Consider the following 17,413-nt stretch of genomic DNA (forward strand, 5'->3'; position numbering starts at 1 on the left):
TGTGTCTCAATCTCCCTGTGTCTCAATCTCCCTGTGTCTCAATCTCCCTGTGTCTCAATCTCCTGTGTCTCAATCTTCCTGTGTCTCAATCTCCCTGTGTCTCAATCTCCCTGTGTCTCAATCTCCCTGTGTCTCAATCTCCCTGTGTCTCAATCTCCCTGTGTCTCAATCTCTCTGTGTCTCAATCTCCCTGTGTCTCAATCTCCCTGTGTCTCGATCTCCCTGTGTCTCGATCTCCCTGTGTCTCAATCTCTCTGTGTCTCAATCTCCCTGTGTCTCGATCTCCCTGTGTCTCGATCTCTCTGTGTCTCGATCTCTCTGTGTCTCGATCTCTCTGTGTCTCGATCTCCCTGTGTCTCGATCTCTCTGTGTCTCGATCTCTCTGTGTCTCGATCTCCCTGTGTCTCGATCTCTGTGAATTATGTGAATTATGTGAATTATGTGAATTATGTGAATGATGCATTATTCAGGACTGTTTGTTTGAAAAGGAGGAACCAAGACAAGTTGCCCATGGGCATACACTACCCGTTAGTTTGTTGGGCTACCCGTAGGTAATCTTTGTCTAAGAACACTAGTCACTAGTTACACTGTATCCCCTGTATTTTTGGTTAGTTAGTTAGCTGTATTGAAGTAGGCTCGTCTAGCTTTGGGGTGTTTTGGGATATTTGTTTCTTTCCTTGGGTCCAGCTCAGCCCCTTTTCCTGCCCCCCCCCTTTACAGTGGGTTTATGCACTATTTGCATGAGTTATGTTATAGGTTTGATATGAATATTGACATAAACCCTCTACATACTTGAGTTTCTCCAGTCTGCAGTGTGGATCGTCCAGTCCAGCAGAGAGCAGTCTGACTCCTGAGTCTCCTGGGTGATTGTAGCTCAGGTCCAGCTCTCTCAGGTGTGAGGGGTTTGACCTCAGAGCTGAGACCAGAGAAGCACAGCCTTCCTCTGTGACTCCACAGCCTGGCAGCCTGCAAAGAGTCACATCATATTAAAATCACACTGATATTCTTTGGTGGTGAAAATAGTGGCAACAAAACATGCTAACCTCTCACCATTACCAATAACAGAGAATACAACAAAACATGCTAACCTCTCACCATTACCAATAACAGAGACTACAACAAAACATGCTAACCTCTCACCATTACCAATAACTGAGGCTACAACAAAACATGCTAACCTCTCACCATTACCAATAACAGACTACAACAAAACATACTAACCTCTCACCATTACCAATAACAGACTACAACAAAACATGCTAACCTCTCACCATTACCAATAACAGAGGCTACAACAGTACATACTAACCTCTCACCATTACCAATAACAGAGGGGGTCTGATCTTTGTGCCTCTCTAACTTTCTCATTCATCATTATTCTCGATTCATTCGTTATTATTCATCATCATAGTAGCATCCACATGAATGTAGGAGTGTTCAGAAACATCTTCTATTGTTACTGACAATACAAGTGAAGTGACTCCAAAATGACAGGACATTATTCACCATTCAGTTTCTATGAGGAAAACATCTCAAACACAACCAAGACAAACTGCAAATTAATTCAACAAGTTAGTAGAATCACAAGCTTGATGTAATCACTGCAGGCATGGAATATGGGACCAAATACTAAACGTATGACTACTTTAATACACTATAAGTGAATATAACCGAATAATTACGACTTTTTCAAATGGGAGAACTACATACATAAAGTGCTTTCATATCTGATAATACTGACCTCAGAGTCTCCAGTTTACAGTGGGGATTCCCCAGTCCAGCAGAGAGCAGCTTCACTCCTGAATCCTTCAGGTCATTGTTACTCAGGTCCAGCTCTCTCAGGTGTGAGGGGTTTGACTCCAGAGCTGAGACCAGAGAAGCACAGCCTTCCTTTGTGACTCCACAGCCTGACAGCCTGACAAAGAGATCATCATGACTTCACAAACACACTGTTCATTTCACAAGTAGAATGTACATGAAAAAGGAAAATGAACCTTTAATTGTGATTGATATGTGAAAATTAACAGAATATTTAGTTAGTTAACCACAACACCCCTGTGGTGAAACGATTATTGCTGTGGAAGGTAATGAGCAACATATTGTGTCCAGTGTGTGTGTGTGTGTGTCCTGTTGGTGTCCTATGTGTGTCCAGTGTGTGTGTGTGTGTGTGTGTGTGTGTGTGTGTGTGTGTGTGTGTGTGTGTGTGTGTGTGTGTGTGTGTGTGTGTGTGTGTGTGTGTGTGTGTGTGTGTGTGTGTGTGTGTGTGTGTGTGTGTGTGTGTGTGTGTGTGTGTGTGTGTGTGTGTCCTGTTGGTGTCCTATGTATGTCCAGTGTGTGTGTGTGTGTGTGTGTCCTGTTGGTGTCCTATGTGTGAAAGGACACACACAATGGCCAAACACTATGGACAGATACAGGACACACACTGGACACACACACACACACAGTATATAACTTTGTCCAAGTGGTGGTCAGAATGTTTGTCTTAACCAGCCTGATAAGTCCAACATGTCTGATATGAACATTGACATAAACCCTCTACATACTTGAGTTTCTCCAGTCTGCAGTGTGGATCGTCCAGTCCAGCAGAGAGCAGTCTGACTCCTGAGACTCCTGGGTGATTGTAGCTCAGGTCCAGCTCTCTCAGGTGTGAGGGGTTTGACCTCAGAGCTGAGACCAGAGAAGCACAGCCTTCCTCTGTGACTCCACAGCCTGACAGCCTGACAAAGAGATCATCATGACTTCACAAACACACTGTTCATTTAACACCAGTAGTGTAGAAGGACAATGGCAGATGCATTTGGTTTATTCTCTCAAACAACATATAGATTCATCTTCCGTCTCCTAGAATTGTGTGGTCATATTGTTATACTAATGTGAAAATCAATGCATTAATTCAGTATGTTATTCAATATAATATTATATACATATTATAATACATATTTTTCTCTAAACTGAATATTTCTTCCTGATGATTAGTTCTTAAATGTCATTTTATTTACTCACAGAACAGCTCTGGAGGCTTTGACCACTGGCAGCAGCCTCAGAAGACCTTCCTCTGATCTGGAGTATTTCTTCAGGTCAAACACATCCAGCTCCTTTTCTGAAGTCAGCAACACAAAGACCAGAGCTGACCACTGTGCAGGTGACAGGTTGGGTTTTGAGAGACTTCCTGATCTCAGGTAGCTTTGGATCTCCTCCACTAGAGAATGGTCCTTCAGTTCATTCAGACAGTGGAACAGATTGATGCTCCTCTCTGGAGAGGGATTCTCCTTGATCTTCTTCTTGATGTACTTGACTGTTTCTTCATGGCTCTGTGAGCTGCTTCTTGTCTTTGTCAGTAGACCTCGTAAGTGCTTCTGATTGGACTCCAGTGAGAGGCCCAGAAGGAAGCGGAGGAACAGGTCCAGGTTTCCCGTCTCACTTTGTAAGGCTTTATCCACAGCACTCTTGTAGACAGTAACTTTACGCCTTTGTTTGGTCCTCACAGAAAAGTTCCAGGACGTTGTTCTCAGTTTGTCCATTAGATTCTCATTGTTGTTGATGAATGAGAGGAACACATATACAGCAGCCAGAAACTCCTGAATGCTCAGATGAACAAAACAGTACACCTTGTCCTGGTACAGCCCACATTCCTCTTTAAAGAGCTGTGTGCACAATCCTGAGTACACTGAGGCTTCACTGACATCAATGCCAGCCTCCTTCAGGTCTTCTTCATAGAAAATCAGATTGCCCTTCACAAGCTGCTGAAAAGCCAGTTTTCCCAGTGACAGAATGCTCTCTTTATTCCAGTGTGGACCTGTCTCTTCTTTCTCAAGATACTTTTCATTCTTCTGTTTGGTATAAAACATCACAAGGTGTGTGTACATCTCAGTCAGAGTCTTGGGCATCTCTTCTCTCTTGTGTTTCAGCATGTATTCAAGGACTATAGCAGAAATCCAACAGAAGACTGGAATGTGGCACATGATGTGGAGGCTCCTTGATGTCTTTATGTGTGAGATGATTCTGCTGGCCAGGTCCTCATCACTGAATCTCTTCCTGAAGTACTCCTCCTTCTGCGGGTCATTGAACCCTTGTACCTCTGTCACCTGCTCAACACACCCTGAAGGGATCTTATTGGCTGCTGCAGGTCGGGTAGTTATCCAGAGGAGAGCAGAGGGAAGCAGATTTCCCTTGATGAGATTTGTCAGCAGAACATCCACTGAGGTTGACTCTGTGACGTCACAACAGATCTTGTTCTTCTGGAAGTCTAGGGGCAGTCGGCACTCATCCAGACCATCAAAGATGAACAGAACTTTGTACTTGTTGTAGATGGAGATTCCTGATTGTTTAGTTTCCATTGAGAAGTGATTAAGAAGTTCAATGAAAGTGTGTTTGTCATCTTTCATCAAATTCAGCTCCCGGAAAGGGAATGAAAATACGAATTGGACATCCTGGTTTGCTTTTCCTTCAGCCCAGTCCAGAATGAACTTCTGCACAGAGACTGTTTTTCCAATGCCAGCGACTCCCTTTGTCAGCACAGTTCTGATAGGTTTGTCTTGTCCAGTTAAGGGTTTGAAGATGTCGTTACATTTGATTGGAGTCTCTGGTCTTGCTTGTTTCCTGGTTGTTGTCTCAATCTGTCTCAGCTCATGTTCATTATTGACCTCTCCTGTTCCACCCTCTGTGATGTAGAGCTCTGTGTAGATCTTATTGAGAAGTGTTGGGTTTCCTTGTTGAGCGATCCCCTCAAATACACATTGAAACTTCTTCTTTAGATTAGATTTGAGTTCACGTTGGCAAATCACAGCAAGATCATCTGAATCTAGAAATAACACAGAGGATATTAGTATTATATCTGTTTTAATACCTACAGTATTGAAGGACTGTTATAAAGTTGTACATTATAATAATGTGTTCTCTAAACTGACTGTATAAATGTGTAAATGTTTTCATAATGCGTTACAGACTGGTGTGACTGATTATATTATTATTGGTATTATTGATGGTATTATTAATGTTCTCTCTTTCTCTAAATTAATCAACACAACACATCCCTGCTGCTACTTGATGAGGTCACTAGGTGTTGTGTTAAGGCTGCTACAATATCATTTAGTTACACAGCTACTTTAGCTGTACTTTAGCTACAGCTTTTAAATGTTATAAAACATCATTCAACATGAGGCAGACAGATCTTACATTTCTCCAGTGTGTCAGCAAGCTCCTTCTGGTTCATTTTTCTCAGGATGTGCAGTGTGATCTTCAGAGCCCCCTCTCTGGCACTGCTCTCCTGCTTCTCAACTTCAGCATCCACCACTTCCTTATCCTGCTTCTGACTCTCAAAGCCTTCTGGGAGTTCTGGACTAAGAATCCTCTTGAACATCTTCAGCTCGTTCTTCACAAATGTCAGAATTTTAAATAAAGTAAATAAGTGTCATGCAGGTAAAAGAGGACCCAAAAGCGACTTAACAGAAACAGAGTTTAATAATGTTCAAAACGGAATAACTGACATCCTCTAGATTTGTAGAGGGGAAAACAACTGGAGAAGCGGCCACAGACTGCAGGTCGCTTCGGGTAGGCGCAGGCCGTAGTCGACTGAGACACCTGCTCACACGCAGCGTCTGATGAAGGCACAAAACACGACAGGACAGGGTGATACACAATCACGGCAAAAAACACGACAGGACAGGGCGAAACGCAATCACAACATGGTGAATACAATACGAGGAACCGACGGAACAGGAACGGATCACAAAGGAATAAATAGGGAGTCTAATCAGGGGAAAGGATCGGGAACAGGTGTGGGAAGACTAAATGATGATTAGGGGAATAGGAACAGCTGGGAGCAGGAACGGAACGACAGAGAGAAGAGAGAGCGAGAGAGTGAGAGAGGGAGGGGGAGAGAGAAGGATAGAACCAAACAAGACCAGCAGAGGGAAACGAATAGCATGGGGAGCACAGGGACAAGACATGACAATAAATGACAAACATGACAGTACCCCCCCACTCACCGAGCGCCTCCTGGCGCACTCGAGGAGGAATCCTGGCGGCAACGGAGGAAATCATCGATGAGCGAACGGTCCAGCACGTCCCGAGACGGAACCCAACTCCTCTCCTCAGGACCGTAACCCTCCCAATCCACTAGGTATTGGTGACCCCGTCCCCGAGAACGCATGTCCATAATTTTATGTACCTTGTAAATAGGTGCGCTCTCGACAAGGACGGGAGGGGGGAGGGAAGACGAACGGGGGTGCGAAGAAAGGGCTTAACACAGGAGACATGGAAGACAGGATGGACGCGACGAAGATGTCGCGGAAGAAGCAGTCGCACAGCGACAGGATTGACGACCTGGGAGACACGGAACGGACCAATGAACCGCGGAGTCAACTTACGAGAAGCTGTCGTAAGAGGAAGGTTGCGAGTGGAAAGCCACACTCTCTGGCCGCAACAATACCTTGGACTCTTAATCCTGCGTTTATTGGCGGCTCTCACCGTCTGTGCCCTGTAACGGCAAAGTGCAGACCTCACCCTCCTCCAGGTGCGCTCACAACGTTGGACAAACGCTTGAGCGGAGGGAACGCTGGACTCGGCAAGCTGGGATGAGAACAGAGGAGGCTGGTAACCCAGACTACTCTGAAACGGAGATAACCCGGTAGCAGACGAAGGAAGCGAATTGTGAGCGTATTCTGCCCAGGGGAGCTGTTCTGCCCAAGACGCAGGGTTTCTGAAAGAAAGGCTGCGTAGTATGCGACCAATCGTCTGATTGGCCCTCTCTGCTTGACCGTTAGACTGGGGATGAAACCCGGAAGAGAGACTGACGGACGCACCAATCAAACGACAGAACTCCCTCCAAAACTGTGACGTGAATTGCGGACCTCTGTCTGAAACGGCGTCTAACGGGAGGCCATGAATTCTGAATACATTCTCAATAATGATTTGTGCCGTCTCCTTAGCGGAAGGAAGTTTAGCGAGGGGAATGAAATGTGCCGCCTTAGAGAACCTATCGACAACCGTCAGAATCACAGTCTTCCCCGCAGACAAAGGCAGACCGGTAATGAAGTCTAAGGCAATGTGAGACCATGGTCGAGAAGGAATGGGGAGCGGTCTGAGACGACCGGCAGGAGGGGAGTTACCCGACTTAGTCTGCGCGCAGTCCGAACAGGCAGCCACGAAACGGCGCGTGTCACGCTCCTGAGTCGGCCACCAAAAGCGCTGGCGAATAGACGCAAGAGTGCCTCGAACACCGGGATGACCCGCTAACTTGGCAGAGTGAGCCCACTGAAGAACAGCCAGACGAGTGGAAACAGGAACGAAAAGGAGGTTACTAGGACAAGCGCGCGGCGACGCAGTGTGCGTGAGTGCTTGCTTAACCTGTCTTTCAATTCCCCAGACTGTTAACCCGACAACACGCCCATAAGGAAGAATCCCTCGGGATCAGTAGAAGCCACAGAAGAACTAAACAGACGGGATAAGGCATCAGGCTTGGTGTTCTTGCTACCCGGACGGTAAGAAATCACAAACTCGAAACGAGCGAAAAACAACGCCCAACGAGCTTGACGGGCATTAAGTCGTTTGGCAGAACGGATGTACTCAAGGTTCTTATGGTCTGTCCAAACGACAAAGGAACGGTCGCCCCCTCCAACCACTGTCGCCATTCGCCTAGGGCTAAGCGGATGGCGAGCAGTTCACGGTTACCCACATCATAGTTGCGCTCAGATGGCGACAGGCGATGAGAAAAATAAGCGCAAGGATGAACCTTATCGTCAGACTGGAAGCGCTGGGATAGAATGGCTCCCACGCCTACCTCTGAAGCGTCAACCTCGACAATGAATTGTCTAGTGACGTCAGGAGTAACGAGGATAGGAGCGGACGTAAAACGTTCTTTTAGAAGATCAAAAGCTCCCTGGGCGGAACCGGACCACTTAAAACACGTCTTGACAGAAGTAAGAGCTGTGAGAGGGGCAGCAACTTGACCGAAATTACGAATGAAACGCCGATAGAAATTAGCGAAACCTAAAAAGCGCTGCAACTCGACACGTGACCTTGGAACGGGCCAATCACTGACAGCTTGGACCTTAGCGGAATCCATCTGAATGCCTTCAGCGGAAATAACGGAACCGAGAAAAGTAACGGAGGAGACATGAAAAGAGCACTTCTCAGCCTTTACGTAGAGACAATTCTCTAAAAGGCGCTGTAGAACACGTCGAACGTGCTGAACATGAATCTCGAGTGACGGAGAAAAATCAGGATATCGTCAAGATAGACAAAAACAAAAATGTTCAGCATGTCTCTCAGAACATCATTAACTAATGCCTGAAAAACAGCTGGCGCATTGGCGAGACCGAACGGCAGAACCCGGTACTCAAAATGCCCTAACGGAGTATTAAACGCCGTTTTCCACTCGTCCCCCTCTCTGATGCGCACGAGATGGTAAGCGTTACGAAGGTCCAACTTAGTAAAGCACCTGGCTCCCTGCAGAATCTCGAAGGCTGATGACATAAGGGGAAGCGGATAACGATTCTTAACCGTTATGTCATTCAGCCCTCGATAATCCACGCAGGGGCGCAGAGTACCGTCCTTCTTCTTAACAAAAAGAACCCCGCCCCGGCCGGAGAGGAAGAAGGCACTATGGTACCGGCGTCAAGAGACACAGACAAATAATCCTCGAGAGCCTTACGTTCGGGAGCCGACAGAGAGTATAGTCTACCTCGAGGAGGAGTGGTCCCCGGAAGGAGATCAATACTACAATCATACGACCGGTGAGGAGGAAGGGAGTTGGCTCGGGACCGACTGAAGACCGTGCGCAGATCATGATATTCCTCCGGCACTCCTGTCAAATCGCCAGGTTCCTCCTGAGAAGTAGGGACAGAAGAAATGGGAGGGATGGCAGACATTAAACACTTCACATGACAAGAAACGTTCCAGGATAGGATAGAATTACTAGACCAATTAATAGAAGGATTATGACATACAAGCCAGGGGTGACCCAAAACAACAGGTGTAAACGGTGAACGGAAAATCAAAAAAGACATAGTCTCACTGTGGTTACCAGATACTGTGAGAGTTAAAGGTAGTGTCTCAAATTTGATACTGGGAAGATGACTACCATCTAAGGCAAACATGGGCGTAGGCCTGTCTAACGGTCTGAAAGGAATGTTATGTTTCCGAGCCCATGCTTCGTCCATGAAACAACCCTCAGCCCCAGAGTCAATCAAAGCACTGCATGTAGCACCCGAACCGGTCCAGCGTAGATGGACCGACATAGTAGTACAAGATCTAGATGAAGGGACCTGAGTAGTAGCGCTCACCAGTAGCCCTCCGCTTACTGATGGGCTCTGGCCTTTACTGGACATGAAATAACAAAATGTCCAGCAACTCCGCAATAGAGGCACAGGCGGTTGGTGATCCTCTGTTCCCTCTCCTTATTCGAGATGCGAATCCCTCCCAGCTGCATGGGCTCAGTCTCAAAGCCAGAGGAGGGAGATGGTTGCGATGCGGAGCAGGGAAACACCGTTGATGCGAGCTCTCTTCCACGAGCCCGGTGACGAAGATCTACCCGTCGTTCTATGCGGATGGCGAGAGCAATCAAAGAGTCCACATCTGAAGGAACCTCCCGGGAGAGAATCTCATCCTTAACCGCTGCGTGGAGTCCCTCCAGAAAACGAGCGAGCAGCGCCGGCTCGTTCCACTCACTAGAGGCAGCAAGAGTGCGAAACTCAATGGAATAATCCGTTATGGACCGTTCACCTTGGCATAAGGAAGCCAGGGCCCTAGAAGCCTCCTCACCAAAAACTGAACGGTCAAAAACCCGAATCATCTCCTCTTTAAAGTTCTGGAATCTGTTAGAGCAATCAGCCCTTGCCTCCCAGATAGCTGTGCCCCATTCTCGAGCCCGGCCAGTAAGGAGTGAAATGACGTAAGCAACCCGAGCTCTCTCTCTAGAGTATGTGTGGGGTTGGAGAGAGAACACAATCTCACACTGCGTGAGAAAGGAGCGGCACTCAGTGGGCTGCCCGGAGTAGCAAGGTGGGTTATTAACCCTGGGTTCTGGAGGCTCGGCAGGCCAGGGAGTAACAGGTGGCACGAGACGTAGACTCTGGAACTGTCCAGAGAGGTCGGAAACCTGAGCGGCCAGGTTCTCCACGGCATGGCGAGCAGCAGACAATTCCTGCTCGTGTCTGCCGAGCATGGCTCCTTGGAACTCGACGGCAGTGTAACGAGCGTCTGAAGTCGCTGGGTCCATTCCTTGGTCGGTTCCTTCTGTCATGCAGGTAAAAGAGGACCCAAAAGCGACTTAACAGAAACAGAGTTTAATAATGTTCAAAACGGAATAACTGACATCCTCTAGATTTGTAGAGGGGAAAACAACTGGAGAAGCGGCCACAGACTGCAGGTCGCTTCGGGTAGGCGCAGGCCGTAGTCGACTGAGACACCTGCTCACACGCAGCGTCTGATGAAGGCACAAAACACGACAGGACAGGGTGATACACAATCACGGCAAAAAACACGACAGGACAGGGCGAAACGCAATCACAACATGGTGAATACAATACGAGGAACCGACGGAACAGGAACGGATCACAAAGGAATAAATAGGGAGTCTAATCAGGGGAAAGGATCGGGAACAGGTGTGGGAAGACTAAATGATGATTAGGGGAATAGGAACAGCTGGGAGCAGGAACGGAACGACAGAGAGAAGAGAGAGCGAGAGAGTGAGAGAGGGAGGGGGAGAGAGAAGGATAGAACCAAACAAGACCAGCAGAGGGAAACGAATAGCATGGGGAGCACAGGGACAAGACATGACAATAAATGACAAACATGACAATAAGTTAAGCAAGAGAATAAATGCTTTCTCATTAACGCATTAATGAATGATTGACAGATCAACTTTGCTTGAGGTAAACAAAAACAAATGTACATAACAGGACCACATACACTGAATATGGAGGCCAGGTCTGTTTGATGACTCTGGGAAGACTGACCACTGAGAATCTCTGACTCTGATCTCTCCTGTTGGTTTCTGTGGACAAAGCATGAGATTACATCTCCTCATCCAGGGAGTACACACACACACACACACACACACACACACACACACACACACACACACACACACACACACACACACACACACACACACACACACACACACACACACACACACACACACACACACACACACACACACACACACACACACACACACACACACACACACACACACACACACACACACACACACACACACACACACACACACACACACACACACACACACACACACAGGGAGGGAATGTTGTGTTTGTTTAATATTGTTTTAGGACTATGAAAATGGACAAAAGGATGAGCCTATGGATTATGAAAACAACAACAATAAATGGGAAAATGGGAGGAGAAATGACTAGAGACAGTGTTGTTTAACTCACTGACCAGGACCCATGAGTTCTTCTTACCTTTGTTCAGTAGAAAAGTATCCCTCTCTAAACTCTATAGGATGTTCCATAGACCAGTCACTCTTCATGGACACACAGCTGGGAACAGGGGAGGCTGGTCTCTCCTGCCTGATTGGTCTTCAACACAACAGAGACAAACATGACATCTCTCATCTACTCTGAGCTCAGATGGGGAAACATAAGAAGAGTTTCATTCCAAAACACTATATATCACTTTTCAGAAATGTTAGTAAATTAGCTTTTATTGTTCAAAGCATTTCTGAAAGAGATTGGTGTGTTTTTTCTCTATCTAATCATGGCATGGGGTTGTTCACTATCTAATCATGGGGTTGTTCACTATCTAATCATGGCATGGGGTTGTTCACTATCTAATCACGGCATGGGGTTGTTCACTATCTAATCATGGGGTTGTTCACTATCTAATCATGGGGTTGTTCACTATCTAATCATGGGGTTGTTCACTATCTAATCATGGGATTGTTCACTATCTAATCATGGGATTGTTCACTATCTAATCATGGGGTTGTTCACTATCTAATCATGGGGTTGTTCACTATCTAATCATGGGGTTGTTCACTATCTAATCATGGCATGGGGTTGTTCACTATCTAATCATGGCATGGGGTTGTTCACTATCTAATCATGGCATGGGGTTGTTCACTATCTAATCATGGCATGGGGTTGTTCACTATCTAATCATGGGGTTGTTCACTATCTAATCATGGGATTGTTCACTATCTAATCATGGGGTTGTTCACTATCTAATCATGGGGTTGTTCACTATCTAATCATGGGGTTGTTCACTATCTAATCATGGGGTTGTTCACTATCTAATCATGGGGTTGTTCACTATCTAATCATGGCATGGGGTTGTTCACTATCTAATCATGGGGTTGTTCACTATCTAATCATGGCATGGGGTTGTTCACTCTCTAATCATGGGGTTGTTCACTATCTAATCATGGCATGGGGTTGTTCACTATCTAATCATGGCATGGGGTTGTTCACTATCTAATCATGGGGTTGTTCACTATCTAATCATGGGGTTGTTCACTATCTAATCATGGCATGGGGTTGTTCACTATCTAATCACGGCATGGGGTTGTTCACTATCTAATCATGGGGTTGTTCACTATCTAATCATGGGGTTGTTCACTATCTAATCATGGGGTTGTTCACTATCTAATCATGGGGTTGTTCACTATCTAATCATGGGATTGTTCACTATCTAATCATGGGGTTGTTCACTATCTAATCATGGGGCTGTTCACTATCTAATCATGGGATTGTTCACTATCTAATCATGGCATGGGGTTGTTCACTATCTAATCATGGGATTGTTCACTATCTAATCATGGGATTGTTCACTATCTAATCATGGGATTGTTCACTATCTAATCATGGGATTGTTCACTATCTAATCATGGGATTGTTCACTATCTAATCATGGGGTTGTTCTCTATCTAATCATGGGATTGTTCACTAGCTAATCATGGGATTGTTCACTATCTATTCATGGGGTTGTTCACTAGCTAATCATGGCATGGGGTTGTTCACTATCTAATCATGGGGTTGTTCACTATCTATTCATGGGGTTGTTCACTATCTAATCATGGGATTGTTCACTATCTAATCATGGGATTGTTCACTATCTAATCATGGCATGGGGTTGTTCACTATCTAATCATGGGGTTGTTCACTAGCTAATCATGGGGTTATTCACTATCTAATCATGGGGTTGTTCACTATCTAATCATGGGGTTGTTCACTATCTAATCATGGGGTTGTTCACTATCTAATCATGGGATTGTTCACTATCTAATCATGGGATTGTTCACTAGCTAATCATGGGATTGTTCACTATCTAATCATGGGGTTGTTCACTATCTAATCATGGGATTGTTCACTATCTAATCATGGGATTGTTCACTATCTAATCATGGGGTTGTTCACTAGCTAATCATGGGGTTGTTCACTAGTTAATCATGGGGTTGTTCACTATCTAATCATGGGGTTGTTCACTATCTAATCATGGCATGGGGTTGTTCACTATCTAATCATGGGGTTGTTCACTATCTAATCATGGGATTGTTCACTATCTAATCATGGGGTTGTTCACTAGCTAATCATGGGGTTGTTCACTAGTTAATCATGGGGTTGTTCACTATCTAATCATGGGGTTGTTCACTATCTAATCATGGGATTGTTCACTATCTAATCATGGGGTTGTTCACTAGTTAATCATGGGATTGTTCACTAGTTAATCATGGGGTTGTTCACTATCTAATCATGGGGTTGTTCACTATCTAATCATGGGATTGTTCACTAGTTAATCATGGGATTGTTCACTAGCTAATCATGGGATTGTTCACTAGCTAATCATGGGATTGTTCAATGACAGATAAGTATTTGTTTAAAATCACTTGATGTCTTCATTTCAGAGAAACAAATAATCATGTTTTTTTTCCGCAAAATGCTATATATTTGCCTCACTCTCAAATGTTACCGACCGGAATAATGAGGCTATAAGGAATACCAGTACTGAGTAAATGTGCAGGGTACCAGGTAATTGAGGTAATAATGAGGTTACCAGGTAGTTGAGGTAATAATGAGACTATAAGGAGTACCAGTACTGAGTCAATGTGCAGGGTACCAGGTAGTTGAGGTAATAATGAGGCTATAAGGAGTACCAGTACTGAGTCAATGTGCAGGGTACCAGGTAGTTGAGGTAATAATGAGACTATAAGGAGTACCAGTACTGAGTCAATGTGCAGGGTACCATGTAGTTGAGGTAATAATGAGACTATAAGGAGTACCAGTACTGAGTCAATGTGCAGGGTACCAGGCAGTTGAGGTAATAATGAGACTATAATTGAGGTAATATCCACATGTAGGTAGGGGTAAAAGTGACTACGCAATCTGGATAGAGTTTACATCTCCACATCCAGGGAGTGCACACACACACACACACACACACACACACACACACACACACACACACACACACACACACACACACACACACACACACACACACACACACACACACACACACACACACACAGGGAATGTTGTGTTTGTTTAATATTGTTTTAGGACTATGGAAATGGACAAAAGGATGAGCCTATGGATTATGAAAACAACAACAATAAATGGGAAAATGGGAGGAGAAATGACAAGAGACAGTGTTGTTTAACTCACTGACCAGGACCCATGAGTTCTTCTTACCTTTGTTCAGTAGAAAGGTATCCCTCTCTAAACTCTATAGCATGTTCCATAGACCAGTCACTCTTCATGGACACACAGCTGGGAACAGGGGAGGCTGGTCTCTCCTGCTTGATTGGTCTTCAACACAACAGAGACAAGCATTACATCTCATCTACTCTGAGCTCAGATTCCAAAACGCTATATGTCACTTTTCAGAAATGTTCGTAAATGAGCTTTTATTGTTTATAGAAATGATGAATGAGATGTTTTTTTCACTATCTAATCATGACATGTGGTCGTTCAATGACAGACATGTATTTGTTTAATGTCTTTCACTTGATGTTTCATTTCAGAGAGAAAAATAATCATGTTTATTTTGCTAAAAGCTATATATCTGCCTCACTCTCAGAGAAATCAGTAGTACTGCTAGGTTTTACACAGTAATAATATATATCTGCCTCACTCTCAGAGAAATCAGTAGTACTGCTAGGTTTTAAACAGTAATATTATATATCTTTCTCATTCTCAGTGAAATCAGTAGTTCTGCTAGGTTTTATACAGTAATAATAAATATCTTCCTCACTCTCAGAGAAATCAGTAGTACTGCTAGGTTTTACAGAGTTTCATAAAGAACTGTACAAATGATACATTTGACATCAATATACAACATTTTTTTAAAACATTATTAAATACAGTAAGATAAGATCTGTATTTAAACATTTAGTTTTGAAATCAGAATATGTTTTTATCCAGGGCCTGGGGTAGGGGTACCAGGAAAATAATGAGAATATAAGGAGTACCAGTACTGAGTCAATGTGCAGGGTACCAGGTAGTTGAGGTAATAATGAGACTATAAGGAGTACCAGTACTGAGTCAATGTGCAGGGTACCAGGAAAATAATGACTATAAGGAGTACCAGTACTGAGTCAATGTGCAGGGTACCAGGAAAATAATGAGAATATAAGGAGTACCAGTACTGAGTCAATGTGCAGGGTACCAGGTAGTTGAGGTAATAATGAGACTATAAGGAGTACCAGTACTGAGTCAATGTGCAGGGTACCAGGTAGTTGAGGTAATAATGAGACTATAAGGAGTACCAGTACTGAGTCAATGTGCAGGGTACCAGGAAAATAATGACTATAAGGAGAACCAGTACTGAGTCAATGTGCAGGGTACCAGGAAAATAATGACTATAAGGAGAACCAGTACTGAGTCAATGTGCAGGGTACCAGGAAAATAATGAGAATATAAGGAGTACCAGTACTGAGTCAATGTGCAGGGTACCAGGTAGTTGAGGTAATAATGAGACTATAAGGAGTACCAGTACTGAGTCAATGTGCAGGGTACCAGGTAGTTGAGGTAATAATGAGACTATAAGGAGTACCAGGTACACATACACACACACACACACACACACACACACAAACACACACACACACACACACACACACACACACACACACACACACACACACACACACACACACACACACACACACACACACACACACACACACACACACACACACACACACACACACACACACACACACAGGGAGGGAATGTTGTGTTTGCTTAATATTGTTTTAGGACTATGGAAATGGACAATATGATGAGCCTATGGATTATGAAAACAACAACAATAAATGGGAAAATGAGAGGAGAAATGACTAGAGACAGTGTTGTTTAACTCACTGACCAGGACCCATGAGTTCTTCTTACCTTTGTTCAGTAGATACGTCTCCCTTTCTAAACACTATAGGAGGTTCCATAGACCAGTCACTCTTCATGGACACACAGCTGGGAACAGGGGAGGCTGGTCTCTCCTGCTTGATTGGGCTTCAACACAACAGAGACAAACATTACATCTCTCATCTACTCTGAGCTCAGATGAGGAAACATAAGAAGAGTTTCACAAATATAACTGACTTCCAGACGTTAGTTAATGGCGCGTGGGTACCTGCTTCTATAAACCAATGAGGAGATGCAGCGCGAACTGCGTCACAAATATAACTGACTTCCAGACGTTAGTTAATGGCGCGAGAGCAGTGTGTCATTTTTAATGACGAGATGAATTTATCGACGCGAGCGTTGTAGTCAGTCTGTCAGCCCCGCTAAAAGGCTGGTGTCGTTACTCTGCCTTCTCCGGGGCATGTTGAGGTAAATTTACTAACCGGGAGGGTTGAATTATGTAATTTATTGGAGGGCTGGAAGACGCACTCTCGAGGTTGTTTACTCACAATATCAGATATTAAATATATTTTTTATAATGAATGTATACTGAGGTTGAGGTTCTGACTAGTGATTATTTACCCGGGGTTTAATACCTGCTATTGAGGCGCCCTGAAAATAATATTCAAAAGTTCGGTCCTTGAACACAGAGGGTTTAAACACTAAAGTTACCGTCCATCTAGTGAAGAAAGGAGAACCGGACAGAGGTAGCCAGCATCCGTCAACGAGGGAAGCGTCACCGGGATTTAACAGGTGGAAGAAACAACCGGGTAGCTCCATCAGTCCACAAGAAATGCCGACAGCCGGTGATGATGTAGTGGTAGCTATGGTAACTAGGATGCTGCTGGTAGAGTAACTATGGTAACTAGGATGCTGCTGGTAGAGTAGCTAGCTAGCTTACCGAGCTGTACCGAATAGCTTGGTTAGTTAGCAGGTCATTCGTCTTTCCCTCGTCTCGATGATGATGACGAATCCGGTGAACCACAAAATGAAACAAGGATAGAGAGTGAAAAGGATCTGACTACACTCACACTGTCCCTGACCGT

General features: G+C 44.7%; 2 protein-coding genes across 2 annotated transcripts in view; both read right to left on the reverse strand.

Moving 5' to 3' along the window:
- Positions 1–1,674: 1,674 nt before the first annotated feature.
- LOC124027853 (NACHT, LRR and PYD domains-containing protein 3-like) lies at positions 1,675–5,390 on the reverse strand. Its single transcript, XM_046340103.1, has 4 exons — positions 5,176–5,390; positions 3,004–4,801; positions 2,544–2,717; positions 1,675–1,915 (listed from the first exon to the last, which is right to left on the reverse strand). The coding sequence occupies exons 1-4, from the start codon at positions 5,357–5,359 to the stop codon at positions 1,690–1,692; spliced, it is 2,382 nt and encodes a 793-aa protein (XP_046196059.1). The 5' UTR covers positions 5,360–5,390; the 3' UTR covers positions 1,675–1,689.
- Positions 5,362–17,413, reverse strand: part of LOC124027854 — a 38,369-nt gene continuing 26,317 nt past the window's right edge. Inside the window, exons 4-8 of the mRNA XM_046340104.1 lie at positions 16,359–16,475; positions 14,658–14,774; positions 11,430–11,546; positions 10,895–10,996; positions 5,362–5,371 (exon numbers count right to left, since the gene is read on the reverse strand). Coding sequence (XP_046196060.1) covers positions 5,362–5,371; positions 10,895–10,996; positions 11,430–11,546; positions 14,658–14,774; positions 16,359–16,475 — 463 coding nt within the window. The remainder of the gene's footprint in view (positions 5,372–10,894; positions 10,997–11,429; positions 11,547–14,657; positions 14,775–16,358; positions 16,476–17,413) is intronic.

Source organism: Oncorhynchus gorbuscha, unplaced genomic scaffold (assembly GCF_021184085.1).
Source record: "Oncorhynchus gorbuscha isolate QuinsamMale2020 ecotype Even-year unplaced genomic scaffold, OgorEven_v1.0 Un_scaffold_3532, whole genome shotgun sequence".
NCBI classification, from domain to species: domain Eukaryota; kingdom Metazoa; phylum Chordata; class Actinopteri; order Salmoniformes; family Salmonidae; genus Oncorhynchus; species Oncorhynchus gorbuscha.